Source organism: Diceros bicornis, chromosome 21 (genome assembly GCF_020826845.1).
Source record: "Diceros bicornis minor isolate mBicDic1 chromosome 21, mDicBic1.mat.cur, whole genome shotgun sequence".
Taxonomy (NCBI): domain Eukaryota; kingdom Metazoa; phylum Chordata; class Mammalia; order Perissodactyla; family Rhinocerotidae; genus Diceros; species Diceros bicornis.
In genome coordinates this window covers 21,206,861-21,221,029 of record NC_080760.1, presented here as the reverse complement: position 1 = coordinate 21,221,029, position 14,169 = coordinate 21,206,861, and the positions used below count along the sequence as shown (strand labels likewise).

The following is a 14,169-nucleotide window of genomic DNA, read 5'->3' as shown; positions in this document are numbered from 1 at the left end:
TGACCAACCCAGTCTTATCCTGGGAACCCCAAAGTACTCCACTAGTGAACCCTAATAAAGGCATGTGCCCCAGGTCCCGCCACTCTCTCTCTGCCTGCACCCTGCCTTGACATCTCCACATGGTCCCCTCCTCCAGGACCTGTGTGTAATAAACTTCTCTATTTCACTTCCCCTTGAGGTCTTTTGTTGACTGTGGCTCACCATCCCATGACACCCCAGGGCTCTACTTAACAAATGTTAATTTAACAAAGTCCCAACAGTGACCTTTATCAGAGTAGGCAATACAGGACAGAACGAAAGGAAAGGGTTATTTCTTATTATAATATCATATCACTAAAGATTAGCCTAATTTAAAACGAAGCAAATGCTAAAGTGATATTTTACAAAAAAACAACAAATTCAAGTACAAATTACAAAGAGGTCAAAACCATCTTTCAAAACCATTATTACACAGAGCAAACTCTACATAAATATTAGCTTCTAGCTACAGAGAGGTCAGTAGTAGTCTATCCAATGGGTACTAAAGCAAAGAAACGCCATATTCAAATTTGAGTGGAGAAGGCATTACTCTGCAATAAAACTAATAATTTCTATTTTATGACTGTAGCAGTTGGATGCTATTAACTACAAAAAGCTGGAGTAAACAAGTATCCACCTGGAATAATGCTGAGATACATAACTTGGAAACACACTTGTAAATGTAAGTTAACTAACAGATTCCAGAAAGATCTAAGGTAAATCTTTATAATATTGCTTTTGGTAGGACTTGACATCCATATCATAAGCTCTATTATATATTATGTAAGATTGTCTTACATGAGATTGTGTTTCAGGGGACAGAACGTAACTGGCAATATCACCAAATTCAGTAATAATAATTATATTTTAAAGGCTGTCTATGTATTTAATATCCTTATCTATAGATCTTTTTTTATACATTCTTTTTTGTTTTCGTAACTAAGTCATTCACTTTATATAAGTCAATATCAAATCACGAAACGTTAGCTTACCTCCATTGGCCAACAGATTTTCCTGAACTTTATCTTTACTATCCTCCAATACATCAGCCATATATTGAGCCACCTTCTTAACCACCCTTTGGAGAAAAAAAAAAATCAATAATCATTTTGAGGAAAAAGACCTAAATTGCATGCTACACAATGCATACATTATATAGAGACATGAATTTGACTATATATGGTGTTCCCACGATACATATCTATATAATATAGATTAATGGGTCCTAACTTCTATAAATAATGTTTTAAGGATAAAATTCACTAAGAGTTTGTTATGTGCAAAACTCAACTGAATAACTAGAGTTTTAAGGAGACTACATGCAATAGGTTTACTAAGTCTGGAAAGAAAGCAGTGGGGAGCTAGTGAGAAGCAATCTGTAAACAGCCATACATTCTATGCCGAAAAACTGGGCAATGGATCTGACCGCAAGGACCAAGAACAAAGGAGGAGGCAGGGAGCTAGCATTCACCCATCATGTGCTTTCACTTAGGACAAACGGGATCCAACAGGCAGGAAAATACAAACAACAGTCATGATGAAGAGTGAGGCCCTGCAGTATTTGTTCATTGACTATTCACTGAGTATCTACTATTTGCAAGGAACAATGCTAAAGAGGAAACCAAAGTGCCAAAACTACTGAGGCATCTACGTGTCACCTTGTCGAGCCCTTCATTTTATATAAGTAAAGATACCAAGGTATAAAGAGAGTAAGTGATTTAGTCACAAAAGTCACAAAACCAGTTATCACCAGAGCTATGACTAGAAACATGATGTCTTCACTTTAGAGTCTGGTGTTCTTTCCCCCATTCTATGTCTGCCTCTAGGCCCTGGGTGGGATGCAAAAGTATACAAGACAAAATCACTAGCTTCTTTGCTTAAAATCGAACTGGAGAGATACCAAAAAATACAAATGACTAAATACAAAGCAATCTGTGGTAAGTGCCAGCTGAAACTACCAGGTTACAGTCAGAGAAGCATAAAGGAAAAAGGGACCACTTCCAGCTACTGTAATGAAGAAAGCACAATGGCTCATGAGCAGGGCAATGAAGGATAGGAATGGTTTTGAAAGGATGATTCAATGGGAAGAGTATATTCTTGCACAGGGCATCATATGAGTCAAGATTAGCAGAGGGAGAAAAGCAACGGGCATTCAGAGAACGATGAAGGGTCCAGCCTGCCTGGATGTCGTGCTGAGGAGAAGGGGAGGTTAGGCTAGGAAGTCAGGCTGGGGCCAGACTGCAGATAGATAGCCTCTGATGTCAGACTTCAGAGAGAGGGGTAACATGGTCAGAAACAGGGCTTCAGACAATTACTCTGATGACTACATGCTCAATGGCAGGGAGGGTAAACTGGAAGACAAATTAAGAAACTCCTGCAACATGAACCAATAAGGGCCAGAAAAAAGCGAGAGAAAGCATCAAGTTGAATGACAACCCTATGCTGCATGACCTCAAACCTAAGAAAGTAGAACAATTTCAGAAAAAAAGATGTAAGCCATAAGTCTTCAACATGTTTAACTTGGGATTTGTACATATACTTGGCTGTGTCTCCAGAATTCACCCATTCCTTCAAAGGAGACAAACTATTGTTCCGATACAACTTGACAAGCTTCTTGTAAAAAGAACCATTTGCTATGAACATTGAAAAATGTGCATATGTCTACCATAGAAATAGTTCAGAGTATAAAACTGCCTGGAGTCAAATTTATAAACTTAACATTGCATAACTCAAAACTTCACACTCTCCCTATGCATCTTTACAAGAGTATCTTCGTCAAAGTACACAGTCAGCTCAAAAAAAAAAAAAATCTGCTCTAATGATTAGATTACTGAAAAAGTATAAACTATAATTTACTCCATATACCACAATGCTCAGACTTTAGAAACTGCAACATTTAAGTCATTAAGTTACCATCTGTCAATTCCACCAAGGTCTAACAACCACATGATTTTTACATTCCTTATAACTTTCAGAAAGACTGATGAAGACAAGATTGCAGAATAGTGCAGACAAGAAGAGCTAACAAACTGCACAGGTAACTTTCAATTCTACTGACCAAATGAACTACATTTGCCCTAAATACTTTTCAGATTCCTTTCCTAAAAAATGTGAGCAAACAAAGTATATTTGGGACATCCCATTAACAATTTAAAGAAAGGTCTATAAAGCCACTGAGGTGATTAATAAGGACCCAAATAAGAGCCAATAATTATATGCTCAGGAACCTCCCCTCTCAATGTCTCTTTGCTGCATGACCTGCAACTGTAATGAGGGAGATGGGAATGCTGGGGAGACAATCACCTCAGGGATGGCAACTACAAAAAGCTTCCTCAACCTCTTAACTAAAAACCTACAGTCAAGGAACCAAGAGACAATTCTTACCATCAATTGGTCCTCTGAGAATATCATCAATACTTATTTTCACATTTGCTCTATTTGAATGCATGGCATTGTGAACCCTACAAGTAATTTGTTACTTGTCCGTTCATCTGCTCTTTTCCATTCTTATTGCCAAGTGCCTGGCCTTAGTTGATTGAGGCTTTTAATCTCTCTCGCCAAATGGACTGTAAAACTGTCTCCTAACTGACCTTTTTGCCTGCCATATTAAAGACCATAAGTACATCTTTAGGTCAGTTTATTTCCTTACTACATGTTGTTATGTTAAAAGATCTCTGTACAACATCTCAGCCTCTATTACAGCAGCCATTTCATTACAGTACTTCCATCAATTCAGAAAAGTGTAACAGCATAAATGGGAAACCCTTCAGCACAGATTTCAAGAATAAGTTCCCTTCTATTCAAACCCATTCCCTTAAACCTTCAATCAAATATACATTTCTAAAATTCTCCAAAATTCTGTATTTTAAAAATTACACCTATTTACCTAAGCCCTAAGTATTTAAAAGCTCTGCATTCCAAGAGTCAAAGGAATTGTAGACTAATTCTGTCAATTAATCAAAATGCAGAAAGTTATCAAGGATCCCATATCCATCTTCAGCTAAACTGAATTTTAAAAATGACTAAAACTGTGGTTTAAAAAAACTCCTCTAATATAACTGAATTTTGAAGACAAAAGTTCACCATCTTCAAATAAATGGCATAACATCCCATGTTCATGGATCAAAGACTTAATACTGTTAGGACGGGAATACTCCCCAAACTGGTCTACAGATTCAACACAACCCCAACAGAATTCCAGCTGACTTCTTTTGGTGATCCTAAAATTCATATGGAAATGAAAGGAAACCAGTGGAAATGAAAGGAACCAGAATATCCAAAACAATCTTGAAAAGGAAAACAAAGTTAGAGAACTCACACTCCCTGATTTCAAAACTTACTACATAGCTACAGAAATCAAGACAATGTGGTACTGGCATAAGGATAGAAATATGGAACAGAAAGAAATATGGAATACAACTGAGAGTCCAGAAATAAATCCTCACATCTATGTTCAACTGATTTTTGGCAAGGGTGCCAAGACAATTCAATGGAGAAAGAACAGTCTTTTCAACAAATGGTGCTAGGACAACTGGATATCCATATGCAAAAGAATGAAGTTAGACTCACACCACATACAAAAATTAACTCAAACTAGATCAAAGACCTAAATGTAAAGCTAAAACTATAAAACTCTTAGAAGAAAATATAGACATAAAACTGTATGACCTCGGATTAGGCAATGGTTTCTTAAGTATATCAAAAACACAAGCAACAAAAAACAAACTGGACATCAAAACTAAAAATTTTGTGCTTTAAAGGACACTATCAAGAAAGTGAAGACAACCTAGAGAATGGGAGAAAATATCTGCAAGTCATATTTGATAAAGGACTTTTATCTAGAATATATAAAGAACTCTTACAACTCAATAATAAAAAGACAAGCCAATTAAAAAATGGACAAAGGATCCAAATAGACATTTATCCAAAGAAGAAACACAAATGGGTAACAAACACATAAAAAGATGCTCAATGCATCATCAGCCATCAAGGAAATGCAAATCAAAAACACAATGAGGGGCTGGCCCAGTGGTGCAAGTGGTTAAGTGCGCGTGCTCCGCTGTGGCGGCCTAGGGTTCAACGGTTCAGATCCTGGGCGCACACTGACGCACTGCTTGGCAAGCCATGCTGTGGCGGTGTCCCACACAAAGTGGAGGAAGACGGGCATAGATGTTAGCCCAGGGCCAGTCTTCCTCAGCAAAAAGAAGAGGATTGGCAGATGGTATAGCTCAGGGCCGATCTTCCTCACACACACACACAAAAAAACCACAATGAAATACTGCTTCATATCCACCAGGATGGCTATAATCAAAAAGATGGATAGTAACAAGTGTTGTCAAGAATGTGGAGAAAGTAGAACCTTCACACACTGCTAGTGGGACTGTAAAATGGTGCAGCCGCTTTCGAAAACAATCTGGCGTTCCTCAAAATGTTACAAATAGAGTTACAATATGACCCAGCAACTCCACTTCTAGGTACATATCCAAGAGAAACGAAAACACATGAGCATACAAAAACTTGTACACAAATATTCACAGCAGCATTATTGATATTAGCCAAAAAGTGGAAATAACCTAAATGTCCATCGAATGATGAAGAGACTAATAAAATGTGGTATATCTACAGGATGGAATATTATTTGGTAATAAAAAGAAATTAAATATTCATACATGCTAACAACATGGATGAACCTTGAAAACATTATGCTAAGTAAGAGAAGCCGGTCACAAGAGACCACATATGATTCCGTTTATATGAAATGTCCAGAATAAGCAAATTTGGTGTCAAAAAGTAGATGAATGGGCTACGGGGGGCAAAGCATGACTGCTAATGGGAACAGGATGTCTATAGTGATGGTGGTGGGGGTCGATGAAAATGTACTAAAACTGATTGTGGCAATAGCTACACAACTCGGTGAATATACTAAAATTCACTGAGTTGTACACTTCAAACAGGTGAATTGCATGGTATATAAATTATATCTCAATAAAAATGCTATTAAAAGAGTCAACATTTTCACAAACATGTATATTTTATTGTATGTAAATTGTAACTTCATAAAGTTGATTTACAAAGAAAAACAAAGGATTCATTTTTTAAAACCATTCCAATAAGCAGAGTATACACGTGATAACAAACCCAATGTCCAGCTAGTCTGATAACAGTGACTTTCATTTTGCTCTAAGTCTACACATGTAAGTACGTTACCCTTCTACAAATGCATCCAGTTTAGCCAGTTCATCTGACAAACCAACCAAGACATCCAGTGTGCCAACCTACAAGGGAAATAGAGCATTTTATTACTTAGGTTTCACAACCTTTTTTTTAAACCAGGTGATAACAACATCTTTATTTGAAGGGCCTTAAGTTCTCCATATTTTATTTCATAATGTGCAAGTGTGGTTAAAAAGGTTTGCCAGACATTTCAAAGCTATTTATATGTACAAGATAATCCTCTAATTCATGGGTACACCATCATTTAAGAAGTGAAGATTCTGCAAAGGCAGGCCTGTGCCTCTGCCTGTACTCCCGGTGACGGTGGATCACGTGAAGTCACAGTTTACAGCAGCAGCTCTTCAGCAGAGGTCCGTGACTGTGCATCAGAGGGCCTATAACTGAATTTGTATGCAAAACTGTGTGTAAATGAGCATGTTTTGGAAGAAATGTCCACAGTCTAGATAAGTGTCTCAAAGGAATTCGTAACTCCCGAAATATTAAGAACCAGCAATTTTAAGTATTTCTTAAATGACTGCTGTGTATAACTGCCTCACTTAGTCAACCACCAAATATAAATATCATGATCTTTTCCAAAAGTTCAAGCTTTGGCAGCCTGCTTCACTGTGAGGTTGCTAAGTTACTGATCTTTAATAAATGTTTAATAAATGTTAAATAGATTAACTAAATTAAATAACTAGGTTAGATTTGCCAAGTATGATTAAAGAGGTGCAATGGTAAAATATTTACAACACTAGTGAGCACTATATGAATTTAATAACAGAAAAATGGATTCACTGTGATATTTAAAAATCTATATATTACTAAGATTTTTCACTTCTGAAAATCGTATTTGTGAATGTAATATATCAAATATTTTCATAAGATTTCTCATTACAATTTAAATTACAATTTAGAAAAGCATAAAAACTTAGGGAAAATGTTATTTTGTTTTGGCAGTTTACTTCTAAAATCTCAATTTCCTCATTATCTAAAATCTGAAGACTGGAAAGAACGAGATAGATTTTAAATTATGCCAATGCCTAGAGATGAGAGTTTTCTTTTGAAGGAATCTCATTCCTACCAAAAGGAAGGAGAAACGACTGTCCTCCCCTTCATGAAGAGCTCATACACTGTTCTGCACAGTGCAGTTTTACCTTTAAGTCAGGAATGTTGAACTTCGAAGAAATAGCAAGGTTGTTATTCTTTGTAGTTGCCGCATGCAACTTCTCCCACGTCTGCTGACACGTTTTCTCCCCAGGAGCCGATATAAGCCAGAACTCAGTCATGTTTGTTATCAGGTATTTCTTCCAAAATCAAGAGAGACTCTGAGACAAAACAAAACAAAGATACATTTAATATCATTTGTTTCTAATATTTCAGAGGCACAGGATAAGTGACAAGCATAACCTGTTTCAGAACTAATCCAACACCCGCATATGATCCCAAGTAAGTCAAATTTACTTACCCGGAAGTAAATCCATATACAGGTTTCCCCCGCTATCCTAACGTTTGCTTTATGCCACTTTGCTTTTATGCAAGACCTACATTAGTACCTGTTTTCGATAACTGAAAGAAATCCAAAGAGGATTTTCGCTTTTGCGAAAATAGCGTTCAGCTTTGTTTTGCAGCCAGCCCTTACAGAGGCAGTGCGCACCAGGAGCAGCAAGAGCGCCACCACACTCCTTCCCCAGGAACTACACTCAGCATCATGCCGCCACAGCTTTGAGCTGTCTGTGAACGTCTGTGCTTGATTTCGATTTATTTTGGTAGGTTATTTTTTGGGTCTGGGAACACCCAAAAATTTTTCCCATATAAGTTAATGGTAACTGCGTCTTCACTTTAGGCCATTTCGGCTTATAAAAGGTTTCAGAGGATAGCGGAGGAAACCCTTATATGGTAAAAGGTGATTTACTTAGATGATACTAGGAAAAAGAGATGATGAACTAACACATGAAGTATCTAATTTTTTAAAAAATTACAAAATATCCCCAAATTGGAATTACTCAAGAAGCGAAGACTACACACAACACCAGCCACCAAGAGTTTCATTCCACAAAATGTCACCCATATATATCCCTGGTGCACCGACACATATTCCTAACAGAAAAACTTAGCTTTGGCCCACAACGAACATCTTCCTTTGAGATATTTTTCAGCTGAGCTGGGCTTCCGCCTCAGAGAAATCGCAACTGCAAACCGCTCTAAACCAGCTGTAACCTGACCACGGGAGCAGCGCCTGTGCAGAGGGACTTGGAGGAGACCTGAAGTTGCCTCTGCTTCACTACCATACATAAATCTCTCCCCTCCCAACCCCCCACCCCCCATGTACCCTGCTAGGCACACTTGGTGCCCTGCGCAAAGACGCTTGGAGGACTGCGCATGCACCAACTGTTCCTGGAACTCTCAGCCCTTTTCCGGAACCCTGATGACACGACGACCCCAGGCCCTTTAAAAGTTCCCCATTTCCCTGTCTTCGGGAAGAAGGTGCTTTAGAGCAGGAGCTCTCCCTTCTCCATTCCTTGATCAACGAATAAACTTTCTGCTCTGCTGTTCTGAACCTGGTCTCGTTCTATTGGCACGAGCAACTCTGGGCAAAAGGACCCACTTGTGGGTCACCGGTCCCTAAGGGCTGGATAACAAAAAGAAGTTCGAGAGTCACAAATTTATAGGTATATTTTAAACCTTTAAAACAGAAAACCAAAACAGGAAATAAAAGAACATGCATGACTTTTACCTTTGAGAAAGGATTAACTGAATCAATGCATTTGAACAGTAGCCACCAAACAAACTTGCCACATCTGGCTTAACACATTCTACAAAGTTAGCAAATTGGTGGGTTAATTTTAATCCATATTCAACCTAGGGGAATCTCCTCAAATCCCTGGCATATACTTATCTGCCATCAAATATATATAAATTTGCAAAAAAAAAATCTTGCCAATCAGCCCTGTATTTAAAGGGCGGTGGGGGAGTAATAAAACGCTATTGGATCTGAGTGTGTGGATCTCTCCTTCCAAAGAGTTCCACTAGGATACAACCAACCCTCCTCTACAATCTTTCTCCCTTCCTTTCTCTCTCTCTCTCTCTCTCTCTCTCTCACACACACACACACACACACACACACACTCTCTCTCTCTCACACACACAGAAAAAAAAAGTCCAGAGCCAAATCTATTCAGAATCTAAGTAGGTAAAGCACACAAACACAAAAGAACTCATAAAAATGAAAATACTATAGAATCATTATTTCCACTTTATATGCCTTCATTAGAACCACCATAAACCTTCTACTACCACTGCTTGTTTAATCTCTCCTGAAACTTGGAGTTTCAGAAGACAACTATCTTACAAAGACAATAAAATGAGATAATGAATGTGAAAGAACTTTGTAAATTTAAATTTCCTTTAAAATGTCAAGTATTAGAGTTAATGATAATGGACTTTCATAATTTCAAAAGCCCATTATAATTAATCTTACCTAGTCATTACACAAATGAAAGCGAACTGAACATAGATGTCACTCTATATACTTGCTAATTTTTTTCTAACTTCTGTTAATAGAGCATCTACCCTATACCAGGTATTACTCTACATGTTTTATACATTATTATCTTAATTAATCTCAGCACCTCCATGAGATACATATCATCCTCCTCACGTACAGATAAATAACAACTCAGAGAGGTTAAACTGGAATAAATATAGATGGTGGTATTAAATGAATTATCTCAAGAACTGTACTCTAAGATGATTTTTCCAACATTAAAGTTGCACTAAAAGCTACACTCTCTCAAATGGCCAACAAACTAAACACAGGCTTATAGTAATGGCTAGCCCAGACAAAGCACTCAGTCTGGCCAGAAAACAGCACAGCTTAACTGGCCATCCATGAATAGAAGCCACTCAGAGCACCAAATTCTAAGGAGGCCAACCAAAGGTAAGCTTTCATTTGAAAGCAAAAGCAAAACCAAAATACTCACTGCCTACCTGAGAAACTTCAAATGTTAAACTTTAAAGCTGTTACATAAATATCATTCTACCCATATTCTTTTCCATCCTGATTTTTTCACTCAACCTATTTTTAGAATTATTTATGCTGATCCATATAGATGTAGTTCATTCATTTTAATTACTATATGGTATTCTCTGAATAAACTAAAATTTATTATCCATCTTCCTCTGGAAAGATAGTTATATTGTTTTACTTTTTTGCTATTATAAACAATTCTGCAGTGAACAACATGTACATGCCTGTTTTTGTGAAAGAGTTTCTCCAGGACAGACAGGAGTAAAATAGCTGAACTGAAGAGTATGATAAATGTTGTAGATTGTCTTCAAATATGGCGGCAACAAGTCTTTCCACGCTCCTATGCAATGTGACTGCCACTCCTCCCACCAAAAGGTGTAGTCTGCTTCCCCTCACCTTGAATCTGGGCTGGCCTTCTGACTTGCTCTGACCTAGAAAACGCGTGGAAGCCACACTATGGGAGTTCAGGGCCCAGGCACCCAGAGGCCTTGCAACTTCCACTTCTGTTTCTTGTATAGCTGCCCTCAACCAGGATGGAAGGAAGCTAGTCTAACCTACTGGAAGACAAGAGGCCACATGGCAGAGAAATGACAATACTGTAGCTGACAACCAGCATAAACTGCCAAACGTGAGAGAGGCCATCTTGAAACTTCCAGTCCAGCTAGTGTCCCAGCTGAATGCAGCCCCATTAATGAACCAAGGTGAAATAAGGAGAACCACCACTGAGACAACCCACAGATTAGGAGAAATAAGAAATCAGTTTTAAGTCACTAAATTTTTGAGGTAGTACGTTATGTACCATAAGATAATTGACAAAGACCACTGTCAACTTCAGTGGGTATTGCAAACTGTTCTCCAAAGCAGTTACCAACTTAAGTTCCCACACAATGGTGTACATTGTTCATAACTATATACTTACAGAAAGTACAAAAACACGTATAGAAGGGGGCTTCAGCTGTGTATACAGTCATGTGTCACTTAACAACAGGGATATATTAGGCAATTTCATCACTGAGTGAACATCATAAAATGTACTTACACAAACCTAGATGGTATAGCCTACTACACACCTAGGCTATATGATACTAATCTTATGGGACCAATGTCTATGCAGTCCACCGTTGACCAAAACATCATTATGTGGCACATGACTGTACAAAATTTTATTTCTTTAAAAAAATATATAGGGCAAATGTGGCAAAATGTTAATACTAAATAATAAAAATGTAAACCTGGGTAGTGGTTACATAGATGTCTGTTAATCCGAAATATTTGAACTTTTTCTGTATACTTGAAATATTTCAAAATTGAGTATTTTTAAAACTGTTACAAGAATGTAATTAATTTATGATAAATTAAAATAGAACAATGTTTAGCAAATTTATAAAAAATACAGTTTTAGTGAACTTGCAAATGGAATAGCCAGAGAAGAGAGCCGTCTAGTTACCAAATTAATCTTCCAAGCACAACTTTTCTGTTTTAACCTAGTAGAAAGGCTTTCCAATCTGTTTATATCCTCTTATGACCAAGTATAATATACTGAACACAAACCTTTTTGATGTTCTGGGATTTTTTTAAGTATTTTAGGGTCAATATAGTCAACAATTCTAATTGTATAACACTGCAAAGGTAACAGCTTGGGCTACCCCTGTACTAACTCCAGAATCTATCTCAGTAAATTGCTTTTTAAATTAAATTCCTCATGAAATGTTGTGGGTCTATCTCCTGCGTTCCTGTCATCCCCTGTTCCTGTCCTCTGCTGTACCTGGGTCACCTCACCTAAGCTGCTCCAACACTTGCCACCTTTTCACGTTCCTTTGGCTGTTTCCCTGTCTCTGGTCTCCTCCATGTAATATTCTTGCACTTACCAAATCTAGCTTTTTTAGACCAAACACTAATCACAGGCCTACCTGAACTTTAAATTCTCAGCTGATTAGAGAATCCAGTAACATCTTTAAACCTCTTTTAATAACCCAGATCTTTTAACTGATGGTAGTTTTTGGAAAATTGAGGTTTTACTGTAATTACTTTTATAAGTGATTCTGTTAAAGTATATTTGATGACACATTTTTATACCTCCTCTCCTCCAAAAATGGCAGGTGATGAAATCAACTGTTAAGTTCTTCCTGATGATACTGTTAAATTATCTAAACTGCAACTTCTTCAAAGACTGTAATAATATGAGCTATTACAGTAGATGTCACTATCATACCATTCAGAGTTCTAGAAAATGTTTTTCATCCAACAGGTTTCCAAAGGATTTCAAAAAATAAGAAAGAGGACCTCATTTTCTCATCTATAAATATCTGGCCTACCGTACTTCACAGAGCTTTAATCAGGATCAAACAAAATAATGTCATGATAATTCTGAACAAAACTAGAGTCCAGAAGTGTCTACGAAAATTAGAGAAAGTCCTTTAGCCTATCTTTTAACTGGAGCCCTCTCTAGAGCCTAACTGTTTGGAGATAAGGAGGAAAAGTGTTTTCTGTGTTTGGTACTGCGTTATACACTTCTCATCAGTTATCTGATTTAATTCTCATGACAGCCTAATGTGTTAGGTAGTAATACTCAGAGAGGTTAGTAATTTATTAAGGTCCTGCAACCAGCAGATAGGGTTCAAATCTTGTTGTGTTTGACTGTAAAGGCCATATTCTTTCTATTGTGTTATGCTATGGAAAGAGAAAGTTCTGCACCCAACCCACCTGAGCTCTCCTATTTGAAGAGAGATCCACATGTAAACCTTAAACCCTTTTACCCTGTTTCATTCCAGGCTCAGAGCACCCTGTAGGCCCAGTGAATTCTGCTAGGTAATGGGATCTGAGCTTCCTTTCCCTTCTCTTTTCATCCAGGATCATCACAATTTCTAAAACAGCAACACCCAGCATTCAAAACTATCCTAACTCCTATAAGGAACAATGATTCCTCCCAACAGCAAAGCAATTTTTTTTTAAATTAGAGATTCAAGAGACCTGAAGATCATAGAGGAAAGAGCACACACTGGAGTCTCACAATAGTTAAAATCCTGACTCCACTCCCTTTCTAGTTTCCTCATCTGTAAAGTGGAATACTACAAATCTCTTCACAGAGCTACTGGAAGGAACCAATAAATGATGTACCTAGATCTTCTCATTCAGCCTCCCTTCCTTGAGGTGACTGTTTTAGCTGCTGCCCCAACCCATCCTATCTCCAAAGGCTATTCTTAGTGTCCTGGGTGGGAAATATCTTGTTTACTTAATACCTTATAAATGCCACTATTATGCACTTATCACACTATCTTCCTTTGTTTCTTCATAACATATTTTCCTCTCCTGACTGGGAAATCCTAAAGGGCCAGAATCATATCTTCTTCTTTGAAGCCATAAAACGCAGCATACACAATTCCTACCAACGACGGGGACTTAATAAATGCTTGTTTTATGAATAATGAAATGTAATTATAACAATGACTGAATGAATCAACAAGTCTGATTAGAAAAAAAAATAAGGGCCAAAAAATATTTAAATCATGGTTTTCTCAGTGTTTTTTGAGTCTTTCTGAAAACAAATCCTAATTTTAGAGTAGTTAATAAACTAAAAATCAGGGGCCGGCCCAGTGGCACAAGCGGTTAAGTGCGCGCACTCAGCTGAGGCAGCCCGGGGTTCACCGGTTCGGATCCCCGGTGCGCACCAACACACCGCCTGGCAAGCCATGCTGCAGTGGTGTCCCATATAAAGTGGAGGAAGATGGGCATGGATGTTAGCCCGGGGCCAGTCTTCCTCAGGAAAAAAAGAGGAGGATTGGCAGATGTTAGCACAGTGCTGATCTTCCTCACAAAAATAAATAAATAAACTAAAACTTGGTAAAGTTGTAGATTACTAAGCCTTTGTCTTTTGTTATTTTAAAGGGGAATACAGCCAAAAATATAAA

At 37.7% G+C, this 14,169-nt stretch overlaps 1 protein-coding gene across 3 annotated transcripts in view; it reads right to left on the bottom strand.

Annotated features, from left to right (window-relative positions):
- ATP6V1C1 (ATPase H+ transporting V1 subunit C1) overlaps positions 1-14,169 on the bottom strand; it is a 45,260-nt gene that overhangs the window by 17,963 nt on the left and 13,128 nt on the right. For all 3 annotated transcript variants that reach the window (XM_058564753.1, XM_058564754.1, XM_058564752.1), the window contains 3 exons: positions 7,389-7,559; positions 6,226-6,293; positions 1,011-1,096 (listed from right to left, as the gene is read on the bottom strand). In XM_058564753.1, the coding sequence (XP_058420736.1) occupies positions 1,011-1,096; positions 6,226-6,293; positions 7,389-7,520 (286 nt within the window). In that variant the 5' untranslated portion in view covers positions 7,521-7,559. The remainder of the gene's footprint in view (positions 1-1,010; positions 1,097-6,225; positions 6,294-7,388; positions 7,560-14,169) is intronic.